At 39.1% G+C, this 14,746-nt stretch overlaps 1 protein-coding gene across 1 annotated transcript in view; it reads right to left on the reverse strand.

The window, feature by feature from the left end:
* Nucleotides 1-14,746, reverse strand: part of MASP1 (mannan binding lectin serine peptidase 1) — a 98,809-nt gene that overhangs the window by 17,456 nt on the left and 66,607 nt on the right. The window contains exons 11-12 of the mRNA XM_018561577.1: nucleotides 8,884-9,024; nucleotides 6,651-6,755 (exon numbers count right to left, since the gene is read on the reverse strand). Of these exons, the coding sequence (XP_018417079.1) occupies nucleotides 6,651-6,755; nucleotides 8,884-9,024 (246 nt within the window). The remainder of the gene's footprint in view (nucleotides 1-6,650; nucleotides 6,756-8,883; nucleotides 9,025-14,746) is intronic.

A 14,746-nucleotide genomic window follows, 5' to 3' on the forward strand; every position in this document is an offset into this window, starting at 1 on the left:
CGCGCTACAGAACCTCGCGGTGCATTGTGGGAAGGGGGGGGGGGGGGGGTCATGCACATGAACTGCATACCCAAATGTGTACCTATATTGGTGGGCTACTGCAACAGGCCTAGACAGGGACCTGACCAACTAACTGCTGGTTACTTTGCTTGGTGTGACCCTTCAAATGTTCTCTTAAAGCTACAGTAACAGTCCTGCTATGATGGATAAATACAAATTCATAGAAGGCTGAAATGCTTGCCTATCCTGGTGAAAGCTCTTCTCTTGGCTTACTTCGGTGTTATGGCCACCTTAAAGCTAAACTTCAGTCAAGCAAATGCCTGGCAGGGGAGGCAACCTGATCTTTTTCTACTGCAATTTCACTTTCACTTACATGTCCCTTTCTCACTTTCACCCTGGGACTGGACAGTGAAAGGAAAAGCAAAAGATTAATGAGCTCATCTCTGTGTCACTCTGCTCTCTACAACTATCAACATACTCCTTGCACGTCAACACACCTAATTGATTCCATGTGCTGCTTCTCCCTCCCCCTCTCTAAAGGTCTGCTGTAGAAAAACTGCAAAAGGCTAATACAATGTCAAATTAAGGTATTAATGCTGCCTGCATTTAAAAATACATTTAATACAAAAATAAAAAGGACATATTACTGTATCTGCATCAATTTGTGTCTTTTATACATACATTGAGATCTCATGTGGGCAGGCATACTGCAATTCAATACTAGTGTGCTTTCAGGAAATATTAAACAAACTTCCAACACGGGCTTCTGCTGCTCCCTGTGTCAGATGCTGCCCCAGGCTGGTTATTGTGACTCTATGCTACCTTTCTTGCTTGTTAACATTGAACTATTTGACACGTAGTACCTGTGTTGTTGTCATAAGGCGAATGCAGCAAGTGCTTCCTATTCAACACTTGTGCATATATGTTGTTAGTAATAGTAACCAAGCCAGCTATGAGTTGTAAAGCTTGTAAGTCAATAATAAAGCTGATCAAGGTGCTAAAAATATGCAAAAATGTGCAAATTGTATAAGGTTACTGCTCTACTGTATTTGTTTTAATCATGTACATATAGCCAAAGCTTTTGTTTGTTTTGGGTAGAGTGGGAAAGGGATGGAACCCTGTCAGATTTTTATTGCTATCACTGTGTCCCCACTGGGTATTCTACTATGATGAAATCGATATTTTCTTTCATGTCCCAACATGTTGCAAATGTCAGAATTGACAGAGGGAAGAACAAACTTTAGGTTACCATTGACACTTCTACAATTGTGCTGCCACAACGGTCTGTTTTATTATTTATGTGGGTATTTGGATATGTTTCCTTGTTTCTACCTTCTGTTTTGACACGAGTAGTAGTAGTACAGCTCATACTTAGACACTTCCAGCCCATTCTTACCAGTTACTTTCATTTTACCCTCATTGAGTAAAGAGGTGCAGCTAGAGAGTCAGAAGGCTTATCATTAGGGATGAGCTCAGGTTCGGACAGAACTCAATCTGAATCTGAGCTACTCAGAACAAGGCAGGAAGGTCTTTTTGCTGCCGCCCAATCAGCTGTGGACTTGGTAATTGAACTTATATGGCCGCATGGCCATATTAGGTATATGACATTGACCAAATACACCCGTGTGGCCATATAAGATCAATTATGTCATTGTATGCACCATTTTGACCTTTGAATGTGAAACTATGAGGGGAATTCCCGGGCCCCAGCTTATTGAGCACCAATGAAAGGAGCTTCCTTCCGTGTTTGAAGAAGCTTCCTTCGGTGTTGGGAGGAGCTCCTTCTGTGTAGGGAGAAGCTTAGTTATTGACAGAACCCAGTCCAAACCTGAGCTCATCCCTACTTATCATACAGGAATTATTTTCAGTTGGCAATCTATACCAACAAAACGTACTTTGTAACTTGCCTAGCAAGATTTAATTCTAAGTCAACTTGGTGAGTTGGCACTGTTTGTGGATCTTGTAGTGTCAGCAAGTTGCCATACTGTGCGCACAGGCTGGGTTTCAGAAGGTATGTATTTTGCATAAAGCATCATTTCAAATAATATAACAACATAAAAACTCTTTGATTTTCTACTCCATAATCCCCTAAGGCTAATAGATCCCAGGTCTTCTAGCACTTCACCCCTTATATTTTCTATTGAATACAAAATATACTTGGTATTAAGGGATTTTAAAAGGCGTCAGATATGATTTGTGTTTTTAAAAAAACCTTGATTTATTCCATAAAAATCAAAAAATATTAAAAGCAAGGTTCACAAAAGTATCTCCCTTAGTTTTTGCTTCCGGCTGCCACATATACATTGTACATTTCATTGTCTAGTATATATAAATACTTAATTTCTCATTGAGCAGTCCATTACTCTGTTTACAATTCAGTATGTTGTTTGTCCACTGTGGCATGCGCTTTTAAAATTATTTTGATGTGTTTACATGAGTCTTTTTAGGCTGCTGCAGTGTATTTTTCAGTAATAATAGAAAACAAAATGCAAAGCACCGAACTGTAATAGAATGGTCAATTCCTTAAGAGATGCATTAAGTAGATGCATTTACAAAGCCTGAAAAATATTTTCTTTAGAACGTTACTCTGAACAATATATTCACTCTCAAGAGTACATTTTTTTTAGTCTACATAACTGACTTTTAGAGATATTCTGTTTCCATTTTTCATGATGGCAACTATTTTTGCGACGGTAAAAATTCTCACTGAAGGGTTTAAAATGGTTTCTTGTGAAAATATTTCGCTGTTCAGATAGAGTTCCAGGTCTAAAAATGTTCAAGTCTCTGGATCTGTGACATATGTAAATGAGGATTGTGATACCCTATGAACAGATCTTTCCAAAATCTGATTTAGGTTTGCATAGCTGGGAGCGTAGTTCCAAAGAAAACAATTTCAAAAAGGCACGGAAAGAAGTTCTAAAGAATGTTTTTTCAAAAAGGTATCAATAAAGACAAGATCAAATAAGCCTTTCAAATGTTTCTGTAAATCTCTACATTCTCCACAAAGGCCTGAATCATAATATGAGGACAGGTGTGAAGTTCACTACTGAATTTCACACGCAACACACAAATATAAAAACATTGCCAAGAAAAACTGGTACATACTTCAAGAAGATTCGATCTTAGACCCTGATTTACCTACAAATCCAAAAATCATCTTTCAACATGCTCCAAATGTAGCAAATAAATGGTACTTTGCAAAATAGGACACTCCGGGAAGACTATTTCTTCTTTATCCCTCCATAATGATCTCAAAGGTATTTTTTAATGTAAAAACTAAGATGTAAAACATGATTCTACATTACTTATGGACAAACTTATTTTCAAGATAGGTTGGGTAAGGTTCATCCCATTACCCAATTTCTTAATTGTTCCACTGAGCTTGTGGTATATGGATTAGTCTGTCCTTGTGGCCTCCTATATATAGAGAGGTCCACTAAGACCTTATGGATTTGGTCAACACCGCCATAATATCCAACAAGACTGTGTAAATCAGTGTACCATGTCATTTTGCAAAAAAAAACTTAATAAATCCACAGAAAGGTTATCTTTATTATGTCTTCTGCTGAAAGGATTAGAAGGCTATGTAATCACAAAACATGCTGGATGTTTATTCTCAATGCATTGAGCGCCAATGGGTTAAAAGAAGGACTGGATATTAGTACTATTTTAACATTTTATAATGAGTGTACCTATTTCCTTTTGTATGTTTTCTATTGCGTTTTTTTATTGGACTGTTTATATGCTGAGACTTTGCTATCGCATATTAGTACACTATGATTATATTTTGGCTCCTGATATACAGATAAGTGATCTAAGTTACAATTGTGCAATTGTATAGTGTGCAATAATTTATTCTCATAATTATAGCGTTTTTGTCAATTTCTTATCTGTATTGCATTACCCTCCGTTTTTTATATTTATTTATTTTATATTTATTTTTTAATTTTTTATATTAGCTAACATAATTTTTTTATATATCAGGCATGCATATTTGTATGTATACATATCCAGATTCACCTTCAGTGCAGAATCGTTATAAATCTTACAAGATGAACCATATTCTGGTATTAGTTTTTATTTTACAACATTCTCTTTCATTTGTCTATTAATTCCCTTGGCAGTACTCTGACAGTATGTCATTGTAACATTTTTTTGGTTCTATTTGTATCCTTCTAGTGGTAATATGTATCTGTCTAGTAACATTTGCATCTTTCTATTTACATTAGATGTCAACTCCCTCTAGTGGCCATTTCTTTTTTATCGGTTGTTTTATATAATACATCATTTTATAGTATACACATATACTTTTTACTTTTGACTAAATAGAGCCATGACGTCATGATAGTCTTTTGAAGCACCACTTGTGGAGGTATATTAGAAAGCTACTCATATGTTCTAACTTAAAACCTTAACTTTATATTTGTTGTATACATGGTGATTTCTTTTTAAAATTTTTTGGCAGGATGAGTGTTTTTGCCCAAGATCCGAGGTAACTATTCCCTAACGTTTTATTGATCTATATTCCCATTTGCCTTTGGTATTCTCTTACTGTTTTTTACTTTTTACTATCAGCGCTATTGCCCCACCCTGTCCTGACTCCTTCATATTGGACAATTCTGCTATTTCATCAGGACTTGACAAAGGAGGAGGACATCCAAAATGCATTGCCCATCAATGTCAGCTTTCACTCCACAGCCCTGGAATAACTCTATTGCACTGTGCCGAGGAGAGAGGATGCTGCAGTCTTACTGCCCTGTGCTGTACCTAGGTGGCTTCCACAAGATTCATCCAGACCACCCTCACGTAAACAGTGCTCTTTGCCTCCACTCACACACAGCTCCATTAATGGCCACAGAGAGCTGTTCAGAGTGCACCGTCTTCTGGCTTTGTGCCATGCTAATGACTTTATCTACTTCTGCAAGTGCATCTACTTGTTTCTATTAAAGAAGAACTCCAGAAATGTAAAACACTTACTCTTGCAGTGGGGCTACTCCTGCACTGCAAGGGTTAAGTGCTCATTTTGTCTAGGGGGGTAAAATAAAGCAGATATACTCACCTGATCCTTGGTCCCGTGGTGGTCGGCACTCACCTCTCTCCCCCTCTGCTACAGCAGTGGAATGTCCTTTAGTGTCCTCATGTCTAATGCAGGTCAATGGATGGGTATGTTTTTGATTTTTTTCCAGAGTTCTTCTTTAACTACCTGTAATTAATTGTAATTAAACGGCCGGACAGCGGCTTCTTGAGGGCGGGTGGGCGTCTTTAGACGTTCTATCCCGTTCAGCTCATGCCCGCCGCTAGGCGGCGCGCACGAGCGGGAAACCGGCTTTGAATGTAAACAGCCAGCAATGGCTGTTTACATATAAGCGTTCGGGCGTCTGTGGAGACGCCCGATCGCTGCTGGCGATCCCGGGCTCTGCTGTTCCCGGCCGTGTGAGCCTGGACCAGCACAGCAGCTCTGCGGCCGGAGATCAAACGGAGCTCAGTACACAAGCTCCGTTTGATCTCCTCTCCTCTTCTGAATGCAGGCAGTGATGTGTATTACATCACTGCCTGCATTCAGTGTCACTCTCCGGTACAGAAACCGGAGAGAAGCTTGTGAAGCAGGTCTCTGCTTTATCAGCTTCTCTGGGGGTCCCTAGGTGACATTAGGGGTCTTAAAGACCCCTGATGACTCCATAAAGAGGACCTGTCACTGCAAATTGCCTATCACATAGGGAGCTTGTTTGCTTCCTATGTGATAGCAATAAAGTTCAGTAAAAAAAAAAGGTTTAAAAAAATTTGTTACAAAAAAAAATAAAAAATCACATATCAAATCAATTAAAAAAAAATGTAAGTCCCCCGCCCCCACACGCAAACATGCGTCAAGCCTGCCTACGTTCGAAAACGCTGATTACATCCATTGCGCCGCACATGTTACATATCGCCGCGAACGTCGGAATGAGAGCAATAATTCTGAGGTCATCAATCACTGATAACACTAAACTGATAAGCGGTAAAAGCTTTCAAAGCATCGGCTATGGTAAATTTTGAGTATGGTAGTTTTTTGCGATTTAACGGGTGCGCGACATATTTGGTGTCTATTTACCCGACGTGACCCTGTCTTTTATATTTTACCAAAAAATTGGGTAATAATAAATGTTTTATAACATAACGTAGGGAGAACAGGTTTTTTTTCAAAAATTTCGGTACTTTTTTTATTATACAGTAAAAAAAAAAACCCGCAGTGAAGAAAGCTCTATCTGTCCCCAAAAAATGGTATAAAATTCATTTCAGTACAGCGTTGTATGACAGAATAAATGTCAGTCAAAGTGCCGCAGCGCTGAATACTGAAAAATGGCCTGGCCAGGAAGGGAGTATAAACACCCCGGTCAGCAATTGGCTAAATAATGAACCCTTCTATTACTCTTAGGTCTTTTGCACTTTGTTTTCTATTGTTGTTTAGACACTGGATTATCCCCTATCCATCCTTATACTAAAGGACCTGTGTAAACTTGATTGGAACTTATGAATGATCTTGACATTTGAGTGCAAAGTGGTGACTTTGTTTTGATATTTTAAGAGCATTTTTCCAGCATTGTAATACACATGTATATTAGTAACCAATGATAATGTTGGCTCAGTTCAATGTGTCTGTGTAAAGCACTTACCTAGTGTGATGTTAAATGATGAAAGTGTGAATAGAGTAGTACTTGTCTCATCTGGGCTTACTTCATTATGCAGGCAATGTGCAGCAGTAATAACCCATTTGTTACCTGAAATATATATACATAGCTTAACACAAGATTTATATCATAAAAAAGCACTGCACAGTTCAAATCTAAGCACTGGACCCGTTTCATTTTTGAAACTCTCTAAATAAAGGGTTCACTAAAAAAGCATGTTTCTGATAACTGAAAGTTGTATTAAACTTTATTTTGTTTCCCAATAATTAATCCAGATCAAAAAAATACACATTGCCCAAGCACTTACAGTCATCATGGGGTTGATTTACTAACCTTATAAACACGCCACGAACAAGTATACACCTCTGTAGTGTGTTCCCTCCCAGCATGATCTATTGGTGGAATCTAGACACCTTTGTAGTGTGTACACACCCAGCAGGTGTGTTGTGCAAAGCCCTGCATGAATTGCAAGGTGATGTTGTGTTGTGTAAATTAGCTCTACATTGTGCTGCTTGCGTTGATGAATGCAGGAATGTAAATGCATGAGCTAACCATTTTGTCTAAACTGTGAAGCAGCATTATATATGCATCATTTGCATGATTTTTCCATATATGGCATTAGTGGAAATATGCTTTCAGAGACTTGCATGCCGCTATTAGAGCGGCGTGTAGCCTATGGCGCATGCTACATGACGCGCACGTACGTAAATACATAAAAAGGCGCCATAACAGCGTGAAAATGTGACACGTTGCTCGTGTTTGGTTGATAAATACGTTTTGCCGTGTAAAAATGCACACGCACCTAGTGCGTGCGTGTGTTTAGGTTAGTAAATCACCCCCCATGTGTTAAACCAGCTTGGAAACAGGATAAACAACAGCTTTCTCAGCTCCACTTCCCTGAACTTCCTGTCCAGTACAAGATCACAAGGAACAGACAGTCTCCAGCAACTGTTCATCTACTAGCTTGGATAAGGGGAAGAGAAAAGGAGGGGAGCAGCTTTCCTTGCTGAGCCTCCATGTACTGTATGTAGTTGCCACCGTGAAAGGTTCGTCGATCCATGCTCAACAGGCAAAGTTTGCAATTTTTCTGTTGTGATATAATGGGGTGTGATGAGGACCTCTAGTGTGTGCAATAGTGTATTCCAAGTTTCTCTGGGAAATCTTGCAGTATATTAAAGAGGCCCTTTGCGCACTAATTTACTGTAATTTAGTTTTAAGGCACGCCAACTGTCAAAGTTGCCAGTACCAAACTTTCAAGCCCTCAGATGGCTGGTGTCATAGCTGATCACATGTGCAGCACCATGGCAACTGCAACCCAAATAGAGGCTAAGATGGTACCTCCCTTGGTTGTAAGAAATAGGAGGTTGTAGTTTTACTTTAAGGGAAGGTGTTTGGGTTATTTCCAAAGCTAGAGGGTCTGCATTTTAAAGAGGTAGGCTAAGAGAAGAGATCTTCGGCTTACTGCCCACCAGGTTATTTAGAAAGTAATCTGGCACTATAGAAACTCCTGTGCATGAAGCAATGCTAATAAAGTGAACAAGCAATGAAATCCCCCTGTTTAAATCTTTTAGCAACTTCCAAGTTATGGGCACCTTCAGACACACTCTGGTGATACCCTGTTATGTAGCATTATGACACATTGAGGGGGATTTATCAAAACTGGAGCAGAGAAAATCTGGAGCAGCTGTGCATGGAAACCAATCAGATTCTCTATTTAATTTTCAAATCTTAACTGAACAAACTGAAGAGAGCAGCTGATGGGTTGCCATGGGTAAGTGCTCCAGATTTTCTCTGCTCCAGTTTTGATAAATCCCCCCCCCCTCTGTTGTTATCATTTTGTGGAAGAGCAGCAGCTTTTGAAGACGATAGTAGATAGCCACATATTGTAAAACATAATGGGGGGAATTTATTAAAACTGGAGCAGACAACATCTGGAACAGTTTTTTTGCATGACAACCAATCAGCTTCTCTCTTTCAAATTTTAACTGAACAAACTGAAGTGAAAAGCTGCTCCACATTCTGCCTGCTCCAGTTTTGATACCTTCCCCTCAATAACTCTACAAATACATTTTTTTGCATGTGTATTGCTGATTACAGTCATATAGTTGTGTATTATTTCAGCATGAAGTTTTACATGATAGAGATAAATGTAGGAGACTCTCATGAGTCCTTAAAGATATCTGTTTACTAAATAAAAACAAAATAGGAGTGTGCTTACCAATGAGAGAACCACCACAAAAGGGACGCCCATTCCACGCATTGGAAAACATGGCTATCCAGGGAGAAATCCCTCTCTTGGCTGTACTTCCTCGGGCAATTCTTGCCAGCTTTGACCTGGAAAATCGCGGTTCCCCACATACTACAAACAAACATAATGAGCATCACTTTTTTTTATTTTTCAAGGTACTATTACTTCAAACAATGTACATATGTCTGTCGGAAAACATATTGTTAAATCTAATTCTGTGTTTGCTGCAAATAGCCAATCAGGTGCATGGGAATTTAGAAAACAGACATTTTCCCTGAACCTGGTTGGGTGTTTGAAGCAAACATAGACTAGCATCTACACCACTGCAACATTATTTTTGTATTACAGTTTGTCTAATAAACTGCCACTTTTGGATAGTTGAGTGTGCTAGCTTTTAATTTGGAGCAGAGCATAGAAAAGTCCAAATACCTGTAAGTTCCTGCAGCAAGGTAAAACAGGGTATGAAACAAACTACATGAACATGAATCCACCACATAGACACACTGCTCTTTAGACCCATAATTCAATGGATCTTGAGACTCATAGTCAAGATTGCTATTTGATGCTCTGTTAGAGATATTGGTTTTTTGCTAGGGACAACTGTTTTACACGACCTCCAGTATAAGAAATGTAAACATACACTGTAAAGCTGGACCTTGCTATATAAATTCAGGAAAAAGTAATCATAGTAGTAATAATAAACATACATAGGAAAATTGTCTTGAACTCACTGTAACTACTGTTCTCAATTTTTCCAGTAGATGTCAGCCAAGTAACAACAACGTTTTTATTGAATCAAAAGCATTAGAATTTTTTCAAGCATGATTTACAGCAATCATTGGAAAAAGTTGACATTTGTTATTTAGTAAAATTGCAAACATGTACTGAAAACCACAGCAATCAAATACTTTATTCCTTTCTTTAATTTAAATGAGATACATCAAAGTTAGTAGCTGGCTTGTCACAGCTCATTAGCAGTTTATTCATTGTAAGCCTCTATGAAGAGTCGGAGGTTAACCCTAGCACGCATGAACCTCATTTTTTTCTATCATATGATGTATTATTTAGTAAAGTAACGCACAGAGTGATTAATCTGAAATCTCCCCACCAACTTTCCTAGTGTAAACTGAAATCTGGTTGCTATGACTTATTACAATTTGCACACCTCCATTGCTTTGTGCCTTGCTTTACTGCATACCTGTGGTAGTTTCTGTTTGTGGCCTATTTTGCAGAGTTTCTTTCAACTTTCTTTTAAAGTGAAACTAAACTCAGCAGTTAAACCTTAAAGTAGCATTCAAGTCCAATTTGTTTTTACATATATCTCCTGCTAGCAAGCTTCCGAACGACTGTGCAGGAGGATGATGTGTGCGAGTGCATGTGCAGTCCATATCACCGGAGGGGAGAGGAGTGGAAATTAATGCATGCAGCCGGGAGCGTGCACGCCAGACAGACTCCATGGGACACAGGAAGGAGTCTGCGCTGGAACAAACAGCGGCACCAGCACTGGAGGGACTGTTGGAAAGGACTGGAAGGAAGAAGATGATCGCACCAAGAGGCATCACATAAGGTAAGTACTTACAGAAGAATTAGAATGGGGAAAAGAAAACAAGACTTTAATGTCACTTTAAAAATGAATTCAAGTACCCTAACTATTACCACAAATGTATCTTACTTGTTTATCACTGGGCTGTAGAGCCTCAAATCATCTCTGAATTGGTGCTGACACTGTCCTTCCTTATGGCGGGTGGCTACTTTTGTTCCCTATGGACCCTGTGTGTGTGTTGTAAAATAGCCACCGCTTCTAGCTCACTCCAGTAATGGACTACAGTACAATCTCAAATTTAGTTTACTAATTTGCATTGAGATTGTAGTCTATCAGAGGAACAAGTTTGAAACGGTGGCTACTTTACGACACACACAATGACCATAGAAAACAAAAGTCACCCTCCAGAGGGAAGGACAGTATCGCACCAATTCAGAGATGATTTGAGGATCTACAGCCGAGTGATACACAAATAGCCTACATGTTTGTTAATAGTTATGGTACTTGAATGCATTTTTAGGGTTAACTCCTGAGTTTAGTGTCACTTTTAGTTTTATCTTCCAAAGATATATACTGTATATCACATATACAGGCCTATCAATAGAAGCATGCTTTCTGCTAATATTATTCTGTGACTTGTCAGGCAATATTTAGGCAAATATGAAGTGTATATACAAATGTAGTTTTTTTTTTTTTTTTTAGAGATTAGGTTACTCTTTAAAGTTAAAGAGAAGTTAAAGTAGATGTAAACCCTAACTGAATGATATTTGATTTGCCAAACCTATCTGTATCATAAACTACCTTTTTATTTAAAATACTGTTTTCACCTTTATTTTCCCTCCTTTGCTGCTTTTCAGTGCTGCTGATATCCTGGGACCTCTCTGCAGAAACGTTCCATCTACATGCACTGCATCAATGGCTGAGTGGTATTTCTCAGGGCATTCACACCATTTGCATTCTGTTCCAGAGTGGTAGCTGCTGGAATGCACAGCAATCGCTCCCAAAACCCCCCCCCCCCCCTTTGTTCTGGGGCAGAAGGGGGCGTGGCAGTGCATTGAAGTCCCCATTGACTTTAATGCTTTGCCACGCCCACTCCCGCCCCAGAACAAAGGGGGACGTTTTGTGAGGGATTGCTGTGCGTTCCAGCAGCTATCGCTCAGGAACGCACTGCAATTGGTGTGATTGGGCCCTCAAGGTGGATTAACTGATAGTGATAACAAGCCTCAACCATGTCAATACTGTAGCAAAGCCATTTGTAGTCTCCAGTGGGAGAGCATGTGAGGAACACAGGAGCACAAATGGGAGACAGAGATAGATCATTGTTAAAGATGTCACCAGCACACCATATTGAAGTGAAGAACACATCTGTTTGTTGACGCTTCATGTCAAAACAAATAGCAACATTTTGGGGCAACACAGGGTCCCCTTCATCAGGCTTGAAATGATAGATAGATAGAAAGAAAGATAGATAGATAGATAGATAGATAGATAGATAGATAGATAGATAGATAGATAGATAGATAGATAGAGAGATAGATAGAGCTTGAGAGATAGAGCATTGTCGTCCTATAACAGGAAAAGCCTGAACTGATCTTCATGCCAGAGTCACCAAGTATAATTTTAATGGAAGCTGTGGATTTTAAACACTTTAAATTACATTGACATGTTAATACTTATTAGAGATTGTAGTGTTTAGGATTACATGGCATGGGATTGTATGTTTAAAGAAAATGCTTTAGGAAGAGGAAGTGCAGTGTAAAAAAGTTTTTTGTCATCATTTCTGGCTATCTCCAGAATCCATATTGCGGAGAATAGTAAACAGCATTGATATTAGGATACCTCCCAAGGTTTTGAGATGAGACAGAGGGACACCTTGCAGCACAATGTATTTAGGCAATACCCTTGTTACACCATCAGTTATATGGATCATTGAAAATGTATATACCAAAAATTATTGGTTAAACCCAGAAATGTTTTTGTCACCATTACTTTCCCTTTTTATAGACTTTTTGAAACAGTAAATAAGATAATTAAGAAATAGAATGGAGGTTTTAGTGCAGAATAAAACGTTTGTTAGTTAAATATTACATTTTCATAGATATCTGTATGTCAGAACAAAAGGAGGGACAACTGAGAGGAAAAATGGACAGAGGGATTTGGTTCCAAATGAGGGACAGTCCCTCCAAACGAGGAACTGTTGGGAGGTATAATATCTTTATTGTGCTTTTTTAATAAATTGGTTCACAAAAAATATTTCACCACTAAAGAACATGCAAAAAAATGTATTCAGCACATCTCCTCATTACATATATATCCTCCTTGTTTTGGGCAAGCAATCATATGGATTTCTATGACCATGTAGTGTATAGAGAGTCTTTAACGTTTGCTGAAATTTTGATTACAAGAAGCACACAATTTTTAAATAAAATCTTGGGGGGTGGAGGCATACATTTCATACCAAGAATACTGTTTTAACCACAACTTGCAACAATCAGGCCTATCTGCAGGGTTGATATAGAAAACTTCAGATCATTGCAAATGATCATTATCAAACAGATATTTTTAGACATTATGGAAAATTCCTGTGTGATGAACATCAGTCATTTCCTTTTTTAGGAAGAAATGTGCTGCTTCTGTATGTTAACATGATGTCAAGGCATATCTCAGCATGTTCATTAAAGAGCAAACTTCAACCTACAAGTTTCAGTATGAATCCCTTACTGTCCCATCACTGAGTTTGAGTGTGAATTCCTCACTGTGCTATCACTGAGTTTGAAGGGCTCATTCACTTGGGCATGCACAACCGTACGGCGTACACACCCATGCAGAGACCTGCTCCCAGGAGGGACAGGTGCTGTGTGTAAATGTGTGCAGCCGCTTGTACCTTCCTATGGGAGGACTCGGCTACAAGCAGACCTGAGCCTGCACTTCCATGCAGGCCCAGATGCCTGCACTTGAATGCACACTGTCTGTGTCTGTGTCCAAGAGCGGGCTCCTGGACCTGCATCCTCCCATAGCGAGATACACGCAGCTGCACACAATTACACGCAGCACGTGTTCCTCCCAGGAGCAGGTCTGTGCAGGTCTTTGCAGTATGGATGTGCACACCCGTGTGAATGAACCCTAGGTAATTCACTTTGCTCTTACTGTGTCTGCATATGAATACTTTACTGTGTTGTCGCTACGTTTTAGTGTGTATCACTCACTGTGCCATCACTGAGTTTTTCTTGTTGGTTATCCAAGTTAAGGCCCATGTTTCTTTACCACTGAAAATTCTGGAGATCACTAAATCTGGATGGAATTCACCCATAATGTCTTGTGTAGGAAAAACTGTACTAAGGAATGTGAATTTACCATGCGACTGTGGTCTGGTTATGTACTTCTAAAATAATTCCTAATCTGTGCTGTCAGTGTCTGGAATTATTCTGCGCCACATGTCCCCTTTTCTACAAGAATATGTTTTTGCTGCCAGAAAAAATATATATCTTTGTATGGGTATTTAACTTTAATTAAAACGCATCAACTCTAAGCATGTCAGTAGTGATTTAAAGTGAAACCTTTGCCCTCCTTACATTTCTAAAAGTAAATATCTTGCCTAAATGCAGACACCATAAGATGCCAGCTGTTCATTTCATTAGCCAGAAATGCTTCTTGTGGGCCTTTCCTTTTCACTGTGTTACTATGGATTCATTTTCTCATTGCATCTCATTATACAGGTGGTTCTGTCTTAAGCAACAAAGAACAAAGTCAAAGTTAATCAGAGAGGGACACAGAGAGGGATAAACTTTGCGGTCAGGTTGTACATGAACCCAAGTTATTTGCAGTTGGGGAAAATGGCAGGCTAATGAGCATGTTCATCGTTATATCAACTAATTACCAATAATGCACTTCCTGGCCTTTGAACTTTAGTCAGGTGGCTTAGAAGGGCCAATAATGGGGATTTCTTATGCGCCAACCCCCTCTTTATAAAAGACAGGGTTCCTAGCAGGCTTTTTTCAGTTTTTGTGTTGGAGATTTGGAGTAGTTAGGAACTGATAACAGAGTGTTTGTTGCTATACTATACCCTGCTAAAGGATGCTTTATAAAGTACTATGCACAGTGCTAAAAACAATCATCATTTGTTGGAGACTTGAAGTATATAAAGGGAGCTAAGTGTTTGCAGGGAGAGTTATTTCTATACTATGCAGTTATACACAGCGCTATATAGTGCTATATTATAGTGGGTTGCAATGTGGTGGACTACATAGTATGTACCCCCCCCCCCCCACGAATTTCTTTTTTTTTTTTTTT

This window comes from Nanorana parkeri, unplaced genomic scaffold (assembly GCF_000935625.1).
Source record: "Nanorana parkeri isolate BGI_ZX_2015 unplaced genomic scaffold, ASM93562v1 scaffold531, whole genome shotgun sequence".
NCBI lineage: Eukaryota > Metazoa > Chordata > Amphibia > Anura > Dicroglossidae > Nanorana > Nanorana parkeri.